General features: G+C 41.7%; 1 protein-coding gene across 1 annotated transcript; it reads right to left on the bottom strand.

Moving 5' to 3' along the window:
• Positions 1–254: 254 nt before the first annotated feature.
• On the bottom strand, positions 255–17,059 carry znf106a (zinc finger protein 106a). Its single transcript, XM_005946927.2, has 22 exons — positions 16,948–17,059; positions 14,209–14,291; positions 13,867–13,928; positions 12,201–12,395; positions 9,324–11,204; positions 8,775–9,234; positions 8,605–8,674; positions 8,347–8,501; positions 7,937–7,997; positions 7,411–7,722; positions 6,228–7,017; positions 5,977–6,017; positions 5,315–5,460; positions 5,079–5,213; positions 4,871–4,987; positions 4,365–4,556; positions 4,099–4,161; positions 3,884–4,003; positions 3,695–3,766; positions 3,351–3,422; positions 3,090–3,236; positions 255–1,755 (listed from the first exon to the last, which is right to left on the bottom strand). The coding sequence occupies exons 2-22, from the start codon at positions 14,260–14,262 to the stop codon at positions 1,699–1,701; spliced, it is 5,202 nt and encodes a 1,733-aa protein (XP_005946989.1). The 5' UTR covers positions 14,263–14,291; positions 16,948–17,059; the 3' UTR covers positions 255–1,698.
• Between the last annotated feature and the right edge of the window lie 26 nt (positions 17,060–17,085).

Below are 17,085 nucleotides of genomic sequence, written 5' to 3'. Positions count from 1 at the left end.
AGCAATGGGTTTTTTCTTTCTTCCAAATTGGATTTTAAAGACTAAGGCTAATGGGTTGAACTGCAGCTTTGGTTTTTTTTGTGATTTTCCTCTTAAGGCTTTGGTCTAATGAGTGTACTGCATTTTTAATCACTTTAACCAAAAGAATAAATGTGTAGTTACTGATTTGACTGCGTTACCAGTAATTAAGTTGTGAAACTGTGACAAATATGCAAATTTCAGTAAACACTGAGTGAAATAAGAAGAAAACACCATAAAAAATACAGCATTTTTTCTGATGTTGCAAACATTTTTATTAACTTTCTCTTTCTTAAAAAACATCTCATAACTTTGATAACAACAGAAAAACTTGAAGAAACTCAGGAATGCCAGGTAAGAGGTGACGCACACGCTTTTCTCGATCATAAATAACGAGTGAGAACGTCAAGTTAACTCGGCTAAGGGCAAATCCTCAAAAAAAAGAAGAAAAAGAAAGAAAGATAACGCAACCCGGAGAGCTGCAACCTTCAAACCAAGTCTGCCAAAGAGAACAACAGCTGGGCTTTTAACAGAAGATTTAGTCACCTGTTTTCAAGAGGTTGAGGTATGGCATGGGAGATGAATCCAAAATCTTCTCTTCGAAATCTTCCATCGAACACCTCCTCTAAACATCCGTTGTCTCCACACTTTATTAGACAACTGTGGAAAACAAATACAGCTCCGGTGCCTTCTGCTTGATTCTCCAAATACAAAATAAATCCACAAGAATGTGACATAAAAACAGCACCTCACACTCACGCTTGGAAAACAAGGTTCGCCGGACAGGGTTAAACACTCTGCTGACAACGACGAGGAAATAATCCACACAGATTAGCACACATACTTCACATCTTGGTTCTGTTTTCACAGCAAATGTCAATTCTCAAAGGACAAATCCTTCAACACAGTCCCGATTAACGCACTAATCACCTGACTGAGCAACAACAAATAAATAAATGTAATCCTAAACGACCCAACGAGATTGTAAGAACTTGAGTTTTTTTATTTTTAGAAAATAAAAACCAAACATTAAATACATCAATCTTCAATTAAATTCCCTCAAAACAAATAATCACACTGTTAAACGCAGCCTCAAAGACAACACCACGAATTTCCAAAACTTTAAATCGCTCATTGTCATAAGTGGTAACTTTAATTTAAAAAAAAAAAAAACACACTACAGGTTGCTCAACGTGACACGCAACAACTGCACAACAACGATAAAAACATCTCTTAACCCATGCCATATTGTAGCCAACCAATCTGGAAGACGATAACTGCTTTTTGTTGGCGTTTCATCGGAAAAGCGTGGCAACTCCCTTAGATACCGGCTACGCTGAAGTTTCTTCAATAAACAAAAGTCACGTGTTTCTTTGTCTTTCTTTGGTCATTGACAAGAAGAAGTAATGGTCAGACTAAAAAAGGGGAAGGTGTGTTTTGTAGAAAGTTAAAAAAAAACATGACAGCACAACCAACCCTCCTTTTTTGTAACTGTATTATGGTTGGATTCCAACATAAAGGATGGACTTGTCAGATGCCACTCGCCAGGCTCGACGAGAGCCCTGCTAAGGGTAAGTGGGTCCCAAGAGCGTGCCTCCCAATATGGGAGGGTAACATTAGGGTAAAGGTTACAAGAAAGGAGAGAAGTCTCAGGGAGAAACGGCGTTCCCACCAGAAGCTTTAAGGCTCCACTTCAGTGTCCTCCTCAGCATGTTTCTGCATGTGCATCAGCATTCCCTGCAACACACAAAGTCACAGCCTCTAAATCAGCTTCTAAAACTTGTATGTACTCAACCAAAGCATATGTAAGCGTTTATATAATAGGAGGTTATATTACAATGCATATTTACACAGCATCACTCATTAAATATGAAGTTCCTGCTATGTATTGCTTTAGAATCATTTATAGATTCTAACAGGACATGATTTGTTTTTACACTTTATTTGTGACAGTGGAAAGGTTGTTGTGGTCCTCTTATGGTCCCTCAGCTCCATATTTATTAAAATAGCACAAATTAGCTTTGCTGGATTTGCAGTTGAAAGTTTATATTATAGTGGGCCTTGGTGTTTCACCGTCTGACTAACACAAGCTATTTTAAATCTATCTGTCTACTGATTGGCTGCTACTAGCAGACAGGAGTTTTTCCTGTTTGACATGAGCATTTTAGAGCTTTTGGGCCATAAAGATGATCTGCATATATGTCGAAATGAAGATTTGAAATTTGGGCTATGTTTAATATAAGTATCCTTATTGTATCAGTACACACAGTCAAGCAAAAAACACAAAGTACACTCTTACTGCTTCCACGGGAATTAAGAGGGTAAGCAGCAGCCAGGTGCTGCTAATCAAATGTACCCAATTAACTAATCATCTGTAAATAAATAAATAAAACCACCTCTAATAAAAGTTGATGCTTTGTGTGTCTGCTGGTCTGAAGCATTCAGGTGTTTTTGAATGAGTGGGTGCCCGAGCAAACACACCCCAAGGTCAGATCGTGCAATACTTACAGAAATTGGAAAAAAAACCCAACAGCTACATTTCAGAGTCTACGGCCTTAGTTAGCATGTAATAGGTTAAAGTTCATGACAGTTGCTTGGAGGGACTGCCAGGAGAAAGCCTATTCTCTCTAAAAGAAAGGTTTTCAAATGTTTATCTGAACAAACCACAAGACGTCTTGAACAATGTTAACTTTGGACAGACCAGACCAAAGTGCAGATGTTTGCCCATAATGCATAGCACCACATTTGGTGAAAAACAAACACAGCATATCAGCTGAAACACCGACTGTCAAACACGGTGGTGGAGCGGAGTCACAGGGCTGAGCATTAACTCTTCTGAGTTTTGCAACAATCCAGTCAAAGTCCAGACCTCAACCTCACTGAAATGCTGTGGTGGAGCCTTAAGAAAGCTGTGCATACCTCAATGAACTAAGCAACGTTATTAGGAAGAGCAGGGCAACAATAAGAAAAAAAATACTAATGGCTCATTATGGAGAACAAATGACTTTGACTGCATCTGTCCAAAAAGAAAGAAAATGTTGTGTGTTGAGTTCTGTTGAATGTGTTTATACCTGCTTGGAGGTGTTGCGCGCAGAGAAAAACGCTTCACAGTTTTTCCAGCGGCACTTGAGCGTCTGAAAGTTGGCACTGGTGTGGTCGTTGATCAGGTGCTGCTGCAGATGCTCAATCAACCCAAAGACCAGTGAACAGCCATGCCACTGGAAACACAAAACGCCAATAACCAAACAAAATGAGAAGCTCAGAAGGAAAAGACGGGACTGGAACACAACTTATCCATAAATTTCTCAGCATTGCTCCATGACACGTCTTACCCAGCAGCGGTAGTTTTGCATTAGGTTTAGCTTCACTGCCTGCACGCTGCCATCATAGCAACCCGTGTAGATCTGAAACACACAAAATTAGAGTTAGGATTTAGCCTTCTGAGATATAACACAGACAATTTTATGAAAAGAGATGTCTTGTAGAAAGCCAATCGCTCTCAATCATCACTTAGGACCCAGTAGAGGTGTGTGACAACATTAAAGCTTAGAAATTCCTCATATCAGCAATGAAACTTTACAATTTGTTTTTCAAAAATATTCTGTATGAGAACCAAATAGATGAGTTATTAAGTCATAACTGGTGTCTAAACAACACTTGAAATAGCGCGTCTCACCATGTTCTTGTGGATAGCCATGCACATCACCATGTCCTTGTGTCCTCCATAGACCTGCAGTTGGTCATGAGTCTGTGGAGAGAGCGTGCTTTCAGATTTTCTTGTGCAATGGCATGTCAATATTAAATAAATAAAGAAATTCATGAGCAGTTTATGTTATTAAAAGACAGATGGTGTGACGATGCTAACCTGCAGGTCGTAGACACGGACCAGTTTGTCCAGGCAGGCGGTCACCATCACTTTCCCCAGGATGGCCACTACTGTAACAGCATGACTGTGGCCCTTATAAACCCGCACAAGCTCACCTGTCTGTGACAAAGTAAGAAAATAATCATTTCACATGGCTTCTTTTTCAAATGGTGAATAACTGAAATTAAAGACGCAAAACTGTAACAGTGACTCACATGGATGTTGTGTGCGTAGACACACTGATCACTGGATCCGCTGAATACCAGATCATTGACCACCTGGGAAAAAGCAGCAGAAGAGAAGACACACTCACAAAAGACACAAATTTGCATACAAACATAGATAATCTGTGTATTATATTTTTTAACAGTACAAAACATCAAGGTTTACAACATGCCATCCTGTCATTGTTGTCTTGAATATCATGAAATTTACTCCAGCAGTAATGCAGTTGCTCTGTTGAAGCTCAGATGTAATCTACCTTCATGCAGAGCACAGTTTTGGTGTGTCCCTCCAGAGTGCGCAGCAGCAGTCCGTTCTTGGCGTCTCTCACACTGATGGTGTTGTCGTAGGAGCCCACCAGCAGGATCCTCCTGGCTCCCTCCTGCGATGAGGCCAGACAGCTCACGGCCCGCGGCCCGTGGCACTCAAACACGTCCATCTGCTTGTTTGTCTAAACAAACAATTGCAAAATGAACATCGAGTGAAGCACACTTCACGATGATGATTCTTCTTTCTATCATTGCAGAAACAAGTAGCTGCAAAACCTTTTCATTTAAGGGCACACTTAAAGTCAGTAATATGTGCAAACTACTCGAGGTATGTGATTTAACACTGATGGGGCTGCAGTTTCTGTCACATATAGGAGAATGTACAAGCACTGTGGCAGCATTTTTAGCTCAACACATTGGCCGTTTCCACATTATTTCTTAATTGCTTCCAATGCCATTATTTTACAGACATTCCTGCTTGTGCTTAATTTTTCACCTTAAGGTTAAAGGTCACCACTGTGCCATTCGCCAGACCAGCATACAAAGTTTTCCAGCGGCTGTGGAGGCAGAGGACTCGATCAGACAGAGAGAACTGCTGCTCGAGTTCCCGTGTCTGTGGACAAGAGCGAAATACAGAGTGTCAATAATCCAATGTTGCTGTGACACTAACATATGGCAGTTTAAGTAAAAGGCCTGTGATTTACCCTGAGGCTGTAGCAGCGTATGATCTGGTCACTGGAACCAGAATAAAGGCGATGATGCAGGCTTGGAGCCGCTGAGACCAACAGGCAGCTCACTTTGGAGCTGTGACCCTCGAACGTACCAACGCATTTATGACTCTACGACAAAATTTAAGAAAAGCAAAGTTGCAACGTTGTTCCATAATAGATATTCAGGCACATCCTGGCAAATAGCAGCAGTTATTTCATTCACAACTCACCACCAAGTCAAAGGCTTTGACGGTTCGATCTCCTGAGCACGTGTACAACAGGCCGTTGTGGATGTGCATGGCGTTCACCGCCTCCTGGTGGCCCTCAAACAGCCCGTCAGTGGGCATCTCATCTTCACCATGGTCAGATGATGCATCTGGAAAATACAAACATGAAGGAACATTTTTAAAAATCAAACACACAGTGAGGAAACTGACATAAATGATCTTACAGCAGGTACATCCACTCATAAGGGGCCTGTCCAGATCATTTTAACATTTCTAATTCAAAAGATGGATCCAATTATGTGGTTCTTTACAGAAAAAAAAAAGTTTACAAAGCATCGTATTTGTGTATGTGTCTTCTAGTAGTTATCTCTGCATACTCATGCATGTCCTCAGATAACACCTCTATGAATACTTTGCCCATAAAAAGTAAATTGGGCACACTGGAATCTATTTTTATTTGCTGAGTGTGATATTCATAACATAGAAATATTACTACTTACTACTATTACTACTACTGTTTGTACGTTTATGTGTATTTAAGGCTATCTCACTCCTAACATAACTATTTCTGTCACTTATAATGTGAACAATACAAGTACAAACTGTGTTTGGTTAAGTATGACCCGACTTTAATCATAGCGACTGCTCTCCAGAGATGAACGTACCTGATGAGTTCTTGGGCAAAGTGATGACAAATGGCATGTCACTGTTGAGAGAAAAGCTAGAGTTTAATCTAAAAGTTTGTTCTTATGAAATCTGACCTTTCTGAAACCCAGTTGTGCATCTTATAATTTAGGAAAAAAGTGTATTTTGCAATTAGCTTTTTTTAAATCCCACTTAAGTCTTTAAGTCTGTAGAAACAAGTATTTTTGCTCATATGAGTTCACACTGAGCTGAAATTGCGACAGCGACTCACCTCTCAGATGATTTACACAAATCCATGTCACTGGTGGAGGAGACCTCGTTGCAGGCCAGGCTCCGTGGCTCAGGACTGGAGGAGTCTGCGATTGGGGCTGGAGGGGGGATTTGAACTTGAACATTCACTTGGGGCTGCTGTCCGGCAACAGTGACCTCCATGCTTTCCTCTGAATCCAAGTTCACCATAATATCAGCGGTGGCCTCATGAGGAAGCTCTTCTGGGGACTTCTGCTCTGCCTTCTCTAATTTGGCACTTGGAAACAGCATCTTGAGTGGCTTCTTATCACCCTCTATGTTCATGTCACCCTCTCTGTCTTCTGTAGGGAGACTGGACGTACTGACCTGAGAGCCTCCGCTAGGTCTCCTACGCGTTCGGGGGCATCTCGGCCGTGAGGCCTCTTCATCCATCTCAGTGTCACTGCTTTCAAACTGCTCTGTCCCCTGAGCCTTCTTCAATGCCTTCCTCTTCTTCAGCTTCCTCACGCGCTTTCCAGTCCTCAGCTCTGATGGAGAGGCAGGGATATTAAGGATTGAGGGGGCTAAAGGGGATTTAAAGGATGGGATGTCTGCAGAGTCATTAACCTCACAGTCTCTAATGGGTAATAGAGGCTTAAGGGGGCTTTTTGTGTCAGCTAAAGAGGTGAGACTGTTCCTTGCTGTCTGTATGGCTTTTTCCGTTGTCTCAATAAGTGTTAGCGACTTCTCCTTGGAGTCTGCAGGCTCTCTAAAGTTCGACGGGTACAGCTCAGGGTGTCTTTCAGGAGAAGCCTGGAAGTTGACGGCGAAATCTGCAACAAGCAGCACAAATAACCCAAAATTGTCTGTTACTTTATTTAGTAAAATCTCCTACGTAACAATATCCTTTTATTCAAGTAATACAAATAACACATGATGGACTCTTCCAAACAGTATGTGTAAAAACTTGTAAAGATTAGATTCACATGCAGTATTTCTCATGATAAACACACTGTGTCCAGAATGCTTGTAAAATATTTGCAAAGCTGATTTTTGTATTGTGTTTAGTTTAGTGACATAAAAACCTTTTAACGCTTTTTACTTTTTGTTGGTCTTTTAGACATCTAGGTGAGCTCATTGATCAGTGAGAGAGATCACTGATCACAGTGATCAATGAGATGTAAGATCTGGGATGCTGTTTTAGGGTCTGGGAAAAGCAATGTTACCTGGTGAGGAGGCTCTGGCAGGAGTGACCGGCAGCTCCGGGGTGGTGCTGTGAGCACAGTTGGTCAAAGCGTCCGCTAGGTCCGGCTCTGAGCTGATATGAACTGGGGACAGGGGCTCCTGCTTGATAGCTACAGACATCAAGGGAAGGCTGGAGGAGGGGGGAGAGCCACACTCTGCAGCACGATTGGGACTGTGGACAGCAGTTTCCACAAGAGAGGAAAGTGTGACAGAGGAGGGTACGTGTGCCTCAGTTTCAAATGTATCCATCTTTTCTTCTTTCAGTTTGATCTCAGGTGCTTCCTCCATCGTACCTGTATAAAAAGAAATCCATGATTAAAAAGCTTATTCCACCAATCATAGCTTCTTCTGTAAACTATATTTGTTCCATTACTGCTACAAATATAATAAACTTATTTTTAACTATAGTAGAATACGAACTGGCTTTTAATTGAATCTAGTGTGTAGTAATTTGTAGTAATAGACATTTGGTACAAGTGACCAAATGTATTTTACACATGTTTTTACCTTGCATCCCTTTTAGTAACTCAATGCGCTTGTTTCTTAATGTGCTCATCTCTACAGTCATCTGTGAAAGACAAAGCCATACAAAACAATGGTTAGGCAGGGAACATGTTATCTTCAAAGACAAACTGCATAGAAAGTATAAATCCTAACGTTAATCCCTAACTTTTAGAAGTAAATTAAATTCACATGGAACGCAAGACCATCGTTTAAATAGTGAGACTTGTGGTTATATATTAATGTGAAGTAGCTGGCAAGACAACAAAATGCTTGCCAACACAAAAACTCTCTGTGAGTCCTTAGGTGTAGGCCCTTTTTGTTATAATGCGTTGGCATTAGACACTAAACACCTAAAAGCATGTAACTGTGCGGAGAGAGAGTTTTTGAATAATAGAGTTCAGCTGTGTGCAGACCTGCTCTTTAACCACCATGAGACGCTGCACTTCCATGTAGGCGGCCTCCAGCGCAGCCCGGGCCTGGATCAGGCTGGTGTCCACAGTCTGCAGGGAGCGACTGAGCTCGTCCTCCCGCAGAGACACCGCCAACAGCTGGTCAATGTGCGAACGTTCTGCAGCAAGCCCAAAACACAGATGTGAAAAACAAGCAGCTAAACCATGACAGGAAAATGAATTATAACCCCAGAGATTCTTGGGTTTTTTTAGCCTACTAACCTCTTTTCGATTTGACCTTCTGTCTTTTGCTATTATGTTCTATGCATGAAGACTCTGTACTCAGAGCGTCCTACAGAGAAGAAAGAAAGCAGTCACGATGACATATTCAGCTTGTCCTTTCAAAAAACAAATACACAAATAAAAATGAGAACACTGTTTCCTAAGCTCACCCCGGCTGCTCTCCGCCTCTTTGCTGTTCCCAGACCATCGCACTGCTCCGTCCCTGAACTGCTGTCCCCGAGCACTGAGTCAGACCGCTGGAGGGCTGATGTTAGGTTGTCTGTCTGGTTCTGAGCTTTGGCCTCGAGATGAACGAGCATCTGTCCAACCTCTGGCTGAGACTGACAGTCTTGATTTCCTAGAGAAGACTTGCGATTTGGATTAACTGTAGATCCCTGCTGCTCTGAGTTGAAGCTTTCTCTCTGTGAGGTTTCCTTTGATATATGGGATGTAAAGAGGTTGTGCGTGGACGCAGGAGCGAGGCTACTCTCTGATAAGGAGCGTTTTCGTGAGGGGCCCTGGTAAGAGACGTCCATCAATGACTCCCACTGGAAACCCTCCAGCAGCGGTATGTCACCCTCCTCTTGGCTCTGGTACTCCTGCTCATATGAAACCATCTCAATGCCAAACCTGAAAGACAGAACATAAACTTGTATTAACTGAAATCAAATCGAAATCAAAATGTATTAAAAAATTTAAAGATGAGATTATAATTTCACCTTGGCATGCCTTTTCCTTTGTCTTGTTTCTTCCTGACCTCGTGATACACCTGTTCCCAGTTAACATTGCGCCGAGACCCAGAGGAGCTGATGAGCTGCCGCACAGTTGGCTTGAGCCCTGAATCCTTTTCGGTGTCGCTTCTCCGCGACTCGTTCACATTACGCACCCGTCTGGCAATGTTCAGGTTGGGCTCGTGGCCGACTGTTTTGCTCTTGGAGCTGATATGTTTGGTGAGGTCACGTTTTAAAACTGGAGGCAGGTCAAGTTTGGACAGACTTGATGCATGAGTCTGTGCGTCACCACTTCTGGAGGTGTCACTCTCTGAGCTCTGCCCTGCCTCACTGACCTGCATGGCCTCATCTGCAACAACTGAGCAGCTTTGCTTTTCCACTTTCTTATTGTTCTCCTCGTATTCCCTGCTTGATTCTGCCAGCTTGGAGGTCTCCACAGTAGAGGTGCTAACTTGCAGTGACTGGAGAAACTGACTGCTGTCTGAAGATGTCAAAGCAAGCTTTTCTGACCCAACTGGATCAGGTAACACTGATTTTACTGCATTCTGCCTGCAGCTCATCTCTTTGTTCACTCCAGTCTGACTCTGTACCTGATTCGTTTGCGGCTCCTCGACACTGTGCTGTGTCATTTCCACTTTTACGTTATTACCAAATGTATTTAAAGAGCCCTTCTTTTCTAACACAATTTGTTTGGCATGCTTAACTGATTCTGGGAGCTTCTGTTGCCGTGATTGAAAGGACCCAGTCAGTGGAGCCTTGACTTCACTCTGGATTCCAGTTGGTTTTGATTGCACTTGAGCCTGACTGGGGATCTTGCTGAGATGAGCCACACTGCTGATTCCAGGAGCTGAGGACATTTTCCGATCTAGCAATGACTTATTTGCATTCTGATTGTACCAATTATACGCTGAATTCTGGTGGCCATCTCTCTGTGAACTCCTGCTTCTACTGCTACTGCTGCTCCCATCTCTAGGTTTGACTGCAGGGTTTGTTTTGTGACTCCCTTTTTCTTCCAGTCTACTTAAAGGCAAAAGACTTGATTCCTTTTCAGATTGTGACTGGCTGTTAAAACCAGTGGCTTCCAGTGCTTTGTTTTGAGGATTGGGGGCTCTTGGGTATTCCTCAGATGATTTTGGACCGGTATCTTTATGTGGCACAGACTCTAAACCCTTCACAGGATAGGGTGACCAGCGACAGGATTTGTCAATCTTCGGATTGCTGCCCAAAGTCTTAGAGCTTTTACTGCTATTAATATCAGATTCTGCTGGTTGGCCATCCCCCTTCTGTAGCCCAGCACTGGCCTGACCTGGTTGGTCATTACCTGTATTCTGAAACTGATTCACAGCCTGGGCCAAAGAGACAGGGGGAGGTGGATACATACGAGGAGCCTCCAAAAAGCTCATGTGCCGGTTCTTTTGAGTGTACTGGGAAATATTGTTTTGCCCATAGAGCCCATTTCTACTGCCTCCGTTGCTGAGCCACGGAAATCGATTTTCATTTTTGCCAGGAAATGCACAATGACCCCACGTCTTGTTGCTTCGAGCTTCCTGACTATCTGAGCTTCTACCAGCAAACTCTCCAGATGCCCACCTCTCTAAGTTGGGGGGCTCCTGAGCATGCCAGGTGGCGCTCTTCCCCTGTTTCCTCTGGTTCCAGGGTTGTATCTCCCCTGCTTTGGAGTCATACTGGTTGCTTTTGTACCAAGTCCTGTGGTGACTAGACCCACCGAATCCCTGTCCCGGCTGCTGCCAGCCACGCTGCAAGGAGTAACGCTCTTTAGCTTCCTTTAACCTCTGCTGAAACGCCTCCTTTCTCCTTTTATCCTCTTCCTCTTTTGCTAGCTTTGCAGCAGCAGCTTCCTTCTCTTTTCTGGAAATAACAGTAATATAAATGAAATACAAGCAAATATTTACAGCTGCCCCTACATCCAACTTGCAACATTCAAAACAAAAAGTAATAATATATGAGGCATTAACACAAAATGAGAGAAAGAACTAAAGTTAGAAATACGTGAGGAGGATTGCCGCTCTGTGTGGGTGATACAATACACACTGTCAAGCTTAAAGAAGAAGAGTGAATTTGGATGGAAAATTTCGATTGTTTTAACTTTTTTTTTTTATTAGACTTCACATCAAAAGCAAATAATCCCACCTACAGGTTTGCCATAATAATTTCAAAAGTTTGTTTGACGCTGAAAGTCATTATTAGAGCAATTCATTTGCTTTAAATTAAAAATGCATTAATAAAATTATGATTTCAGAGAGTCTTCCTGACAATTACATGCACCAACCAGCAGAGGGAAAATGTCTGGTATGTGACAAATTGACAGCGTTTTCCTTCACATATCTTCATATGGATCAGCAATCACACATTATTATAAGGTATTTTGGGGGATTATACCAAATATGCATAGAAAAGACTCATTTGAAGAAATAGTCTAATACTGCAATTAGTGTGACATTTTAGTTTTGGCTTAAAAAAAACATGAATTTTAGAAATTAAAGTACAAAAAAGGGCTGAAGTGAAGGTTTTTGTGTTTTACTCTTTAATAAAGCATCAAACTGCTTGTGTCTGAACCCTGTATGTGCAGTCATGCTTTTTTTATAGCCTTCAGTCCTGACATACGACTCCAGCTGCAGCATAATGTGAAGCTGTGGCTAAAAGAGGCCTCTGAGCACCACTGAGCAAAATGTGACTATACATGGTGTATATACACACACACATACACAAGCTTGTAAGGTATCACTACTATTTAAATCATAAAAGCTTCATAAAAGTCATCTGTGACTGTCCCAGAGACTTTTGATTTAAAATCCTAGACAACATTTTGTGTTTAAACCAAACGAGTAGCTATTTTTCTTTTACCTGATCTTCTCTTTTCTCTTTTCAATCAAGTCCACCAATTCCTGATCGAAGTAGTCTTCTTCATGGTCGAGCCCAGGAGGCTTCTGGTCAGCAGCCTCCACATTCTGCTTGTGAATGGGGCTGGAAATGTGGCTGGCATAATCAGTCAGACTCACCACCTTCACCTTACAGACTCTGCACTCATGTCCGCAGTCCCTGGGGAGGGAAGGAGAGAGCGGACGTTCAATCGTTCCTTCGGGCATTGCGCTAAACTTGTCTGGTTCGGTTTTCCTGCCTGCAGAGCTCGCAAATGTATATTCTGGCTCTACTTTCTGTTACTTTAAAGTCTTCATAAAATCAGGAAAGGAGAATACTCTACAATCCTTAAAAATATTACTTGTCCAAATTCTCTATCCGTTACAGATCAGGAGGTCGCTAACTTAGAATTTTATCTCATAAAAAATAATCGTTATCATCCTGATCGTGTTCTCCTTTCTTCAGCAGGCCATGGGTGGCAGGGTGAGGGCAGGAAGAGGAGCAGCAAGGCTGGACTCAGGCAGCATGCTAATCTAGCTGTCCCGCTTATGTCCAGCCAAGCAGTGCAGCACTGGGACGCGTGGAGGGGAGAGTAGCCCGGCGTCTGTAGCCTAGTGCGCCCTCATGATGGTGTCCGCTGCGCTCTGAGACTCTACAGAAGGCAATGTCTGTATATGACCTCACTCTGTGTTCCACGAGCCAGGACCCAGCCCCCTCTCAGGCCAGCATGTGTTATTAGCACAGGCCTGTGGATTGTACCGACCAATCCAATGCACAGCCTGTGTAACTGGAGCTGTGTGCAGCTGCTTCTAGCCTCCACTTCAAAACCTCTCCCAAGTATGCCATCCTGTGATTCTGATAGGGGCAGTGACTTTGCTGGCTCCTTCTCAACTTCTTTTTCAAATCTGTGTCATGGCATGCTGCCTTTTTGTGACCTCTTGTGCAGCTGGCACACAACTAATCAATATTTTTTCAAGTATTATTCGTCAGCTGCAGAAACAGTGCTGAAAATGCAATCTGTGGGTTAGCTTAACCTCACAAAAAAAAACTGTAACGAGCTGGAGCTAAATTTAAGTTTATTGTTGCCGTCATATTCCTACACAGGTGCTTTTCAAATAAATCTTCACACATTCTTTTCTTTAAAAAAAATACTAATATTCAGCTTTAGGTGATGAACACAATAAGATTTCATCTTTGCACATCAACAGCATGAAATTCCAGTAACTGAAACAGAGTTAGCTCCTCTAGAGATTCTTCCATCTCAGCGACAGAGCCACATGCTTTTAGTAATCTACATGCGAGTCACAAGATAGCCAGTTGCCTTCTAACGGTCATGCCTGTTGTTCCGGAGAGATTGTGTCTAAATATATGTGGTACAGTTGAGACAGCTGCCCCTATATCCACTTGCTCGATTACTGTGTACACGTGCCCGTGTGCACACGTGCCTCATGACCTAAATAATCTGGGCAAAAGTCTTGTGAAGCCAGTATTTTTGTGAAGCCAGCATTAAACAGGACGCAATAACCTGAACCTTTTCAGTATTGCATGAAAGTCACGAGTCATGTAATGAAATCAAACACCTTTTTTTGTTACGTACGTTTCAATTTATCTTTAAATAAATGTAACAAAATAAAGAAAGAAAAAAACTCACCGGCCTTTAAGGTTCTCCAGCTCACGGTGGTGGAGCATGCTTCTCGTGTGCTCATCCATCTCCTGCAGGTACATATTCATAATAAAACATTTTTTAAGGCGAGGTACAGAGAAACACATCAAAACACGTAGTTTTAGTTTAGTCAGGCAGTAAAAAGCCCCTCATATCTCATAGGTGGTTAAAAATAGGTATAATAAACCTAACTACAAGTATCTTTAATCAGAACCTTGCACACCTGAGAGTGTAGATACATGCCACGGTGATCAAATACTTATCATTATTTACTTTGTTTTTAAAGTGTCGACATATTTATAGTGTAAATCAAATTTCTGGGTCAGTTACCTGCTTGGAGACATAGACGGTTTCACAGAGGATGCACTTTCTGTCTCTCGTCATTTCGAACGCAGATGAATCTCAGCCCATTACTGCGGAAAGAGAGAGTGTTGTTTAACTTATGTGACACCTCCCTGGGTGGATGTACCTGAGTTTTATTTCACAAGAACAAATAATTATGGGCTGTAACAGTGTCCATACTGTATGAAGAAAAGTGACACGTCAACCAACAAAATGAAAAGAACTCAAAGCTTTTTTTTTCTTTGAGCAACCACACCTAACTATTCAACAACATGCTTTGGTACCACAGCCCAAATACCAACAAAGTTCAACCTGATCACTAGTCTAATTCCAGTCTGCTGATAGAGCAGCTCTATGGCCAGAAGGCAGAGCGATGTCTGGACGTGTTCAACACTCACAAACAGGGGGAGGAATAAACACCGGCTACAAGTCAACGCTGGTCAAGGTCTACACCAACACTGCCTGTTTTTAAGAAGGTGACCACATGAAGGATTTTACTTTATCCCCAAAATACTGCTGGTTTATGAATTTGGGGATCCAAAAAATATTCAGAAAAAGAGAGAAAATATGCAGTAGCTCTACTAATGTTTAAATACAACGACAAAATACTAGTATGGAAAAACAAACTACCACCCTGGAAACTGGAAAAACTGGCAGTCAAGCCTTTCTACAAACAATGACAAGTTGAATATTTGAGTGACGAGTGGATAAAGACAAAAACAGTAGGGCAAACCTTGTCTCACACTCACACACACACACGGTACAATTCAATTAAAAAGCATTTGGCCCACTTCCTGACTTTCTATTTTTGCATATTTTTCACACTTACATGTTCAGGTCCTGAAGCAGCAAAGCAGCCCCAGACCATCACACTAACACCACCATGCTGGCTTGCTCCCAACATGTTCATTTTATGAAGTATTGTGGTAGTTTTACATTAGATGTAGCGGGACCCTAACCTTCCAAACAGTTCAACTTTTATTTTATCAGTCCACAGAGTATTTTCCCAAAAGTCTCAGGGATCATCAGGATGATTTTCTATAAGCAAATGTAAGATGAGCCTTTGTGGTGTTTTAGATCAGCGGTGGATCTCTTCCATGTAAGCCATTTTGACCAGTTTCTATCTTATTGTTAAATCATGATCCCACACCTTAACTGAGGCGAGTGAGGCCTGCAGTTCTTTAAATGTTGTTCTTGGTTCTTTTGTCACCTCCTGGATAGTGGTCGATGAGCTGTTGGAATAATTTTGGAAAGCCAACTGCCCCTGTGAAGGTTCACCACTATTCCAGATTTCTAATGGTTCTCACAGTGGTTCACTGGAGCCCCAATTGCAGAGAAATGGCTTTGTAATCCTTTCCAGTCAGATGCCAGTGAATTTGACTTTGTTTCTTTAGATCATGGCATCATATATTCCTTTTTGAGATTTTTTTAGCCTACTCCACTTTATCAGAGAAATTCTATTTAAATTACCTCTTGATTCAACAGGTTTATGAAACTAAACTCAGCTTTCTGAAAAATGTGATTAATCACAGTTAATTAATGATTCGGAGTGGGTTATTTTTTCACACTAAACCAACTGGGTTTGGACAGCTTTTTCCCCTTAATAAATGAAGCCATCATTTAAAAATCACATTTTGTATTTACTTGAGTTATCTTTGTATAATATTATAATTTGTTTTGATGATCGGGAAGCATTATGCGATCTCACTTTCTTCGCTTTTACAGCACAATTTCCATTAACACAACTTTCCAACTTTTACCATACAGAAGAAGTGATCAGGTGAAATAGTTACAGTAAGTAAGTAAAATAGTGACAGTAAGAATGGATACTCTTGTTTTAGAAGTGCCTTAAAATACCTTTGAAGGGCTATCTTTTAACACATTTATAAAACGCATGAGTGAGCTGCTAATTTTCTAAAGAGCAGCCAGGAGGACAATGTTAGATATCCCGTGAACTTCTGCACAGTTATGTTAGCAGATCAGGCAGCTGTGCTACAATGCTTGAAAACAGGCAGGGGGCAGTTAAAGAAGTTCCATGTCAAGTCAGTTTGTTTACATGCCACAGTTAGGATCTCATCTAATTTAGAAACCACAAAGAACATCTTCTACTGACGTTTCCCCAAGCTCATCACAACAAGGTACTTTATCATCAAAGCTGTGCCAAAATAAATACTTAAAATTCAAATGCACATATGACCAAAGTACTTGGAAATTTTAGTTAGCATGCTAACTTTGTGCAAAAGTTTACCACCAGTCGCATGACATTTTATTATGATGTTATCAAACACACTAAGGTAATAAAAACTTTATAGTAAATGTCAAGCGACAGCTTTATTGCTGTTTTAAACTAGCTTATGGTTAAATAAAGTCCTGGGTCCTTGATTGTTGTTAGCCTAGCTGTTTCTAGTTGTACAGTTAGCTGGTAAGTATGCAAAAAAGCAAAATAACGTGACTCAAAAACTAGCTTAAATACGAGCTGACCATCCCACTACCAAAGTAATAAAAAATGTTATTACGAATTATAATTATTATTATTCAGCAGAATTTACTTGAACTGTTATTGAAAGCTAAGCTAGTAAGTTAGCGAGCTAGCAACAGCATGATAGCTGCCACATGAACATGCCAGTAATGTCCTTAACTTATTAGCAATTAAAAGGTGATGAGGGAGCCCGACTACAACCGAATGGTTTTACACACTGTAGACACTTAGATGTGACTCATTGCTACCTTCACAACATCCAGATGTGTGTAGGACTACTGCATTTTCTCATCCATCGCTGAAGCTAATAACAACATCCGCCTCCTCGCCGCGCCCCCAAACGGAGCACCAACCCAAGATGCGTTCAGGACCATTTCGGATTCAGG

Source organism: Haplochromis burtoni, unplaced genomic scaffold, assembly GCF_018398535.1.
Source record: "Haplochromis burtoni strain Fernald_Lab_line unplaced genomic scaffold, NCSU_Asbu1 Contig_393, whole genome shotgun sequence".
In the NCBI taxonomy this organism is placed as follows: domain Eukaryota; kingdom Metazoa; phylum Chordata; class Actinopteri; order Cichliformes; family Cichlidae; genus Haplochromis; species Haplochromis burtoni.
The sequence above is the reverse complement of the archived record's forward strand: the minus strand, read 5'-3'. Positions and strand labels throughout refer to the sequence as shown.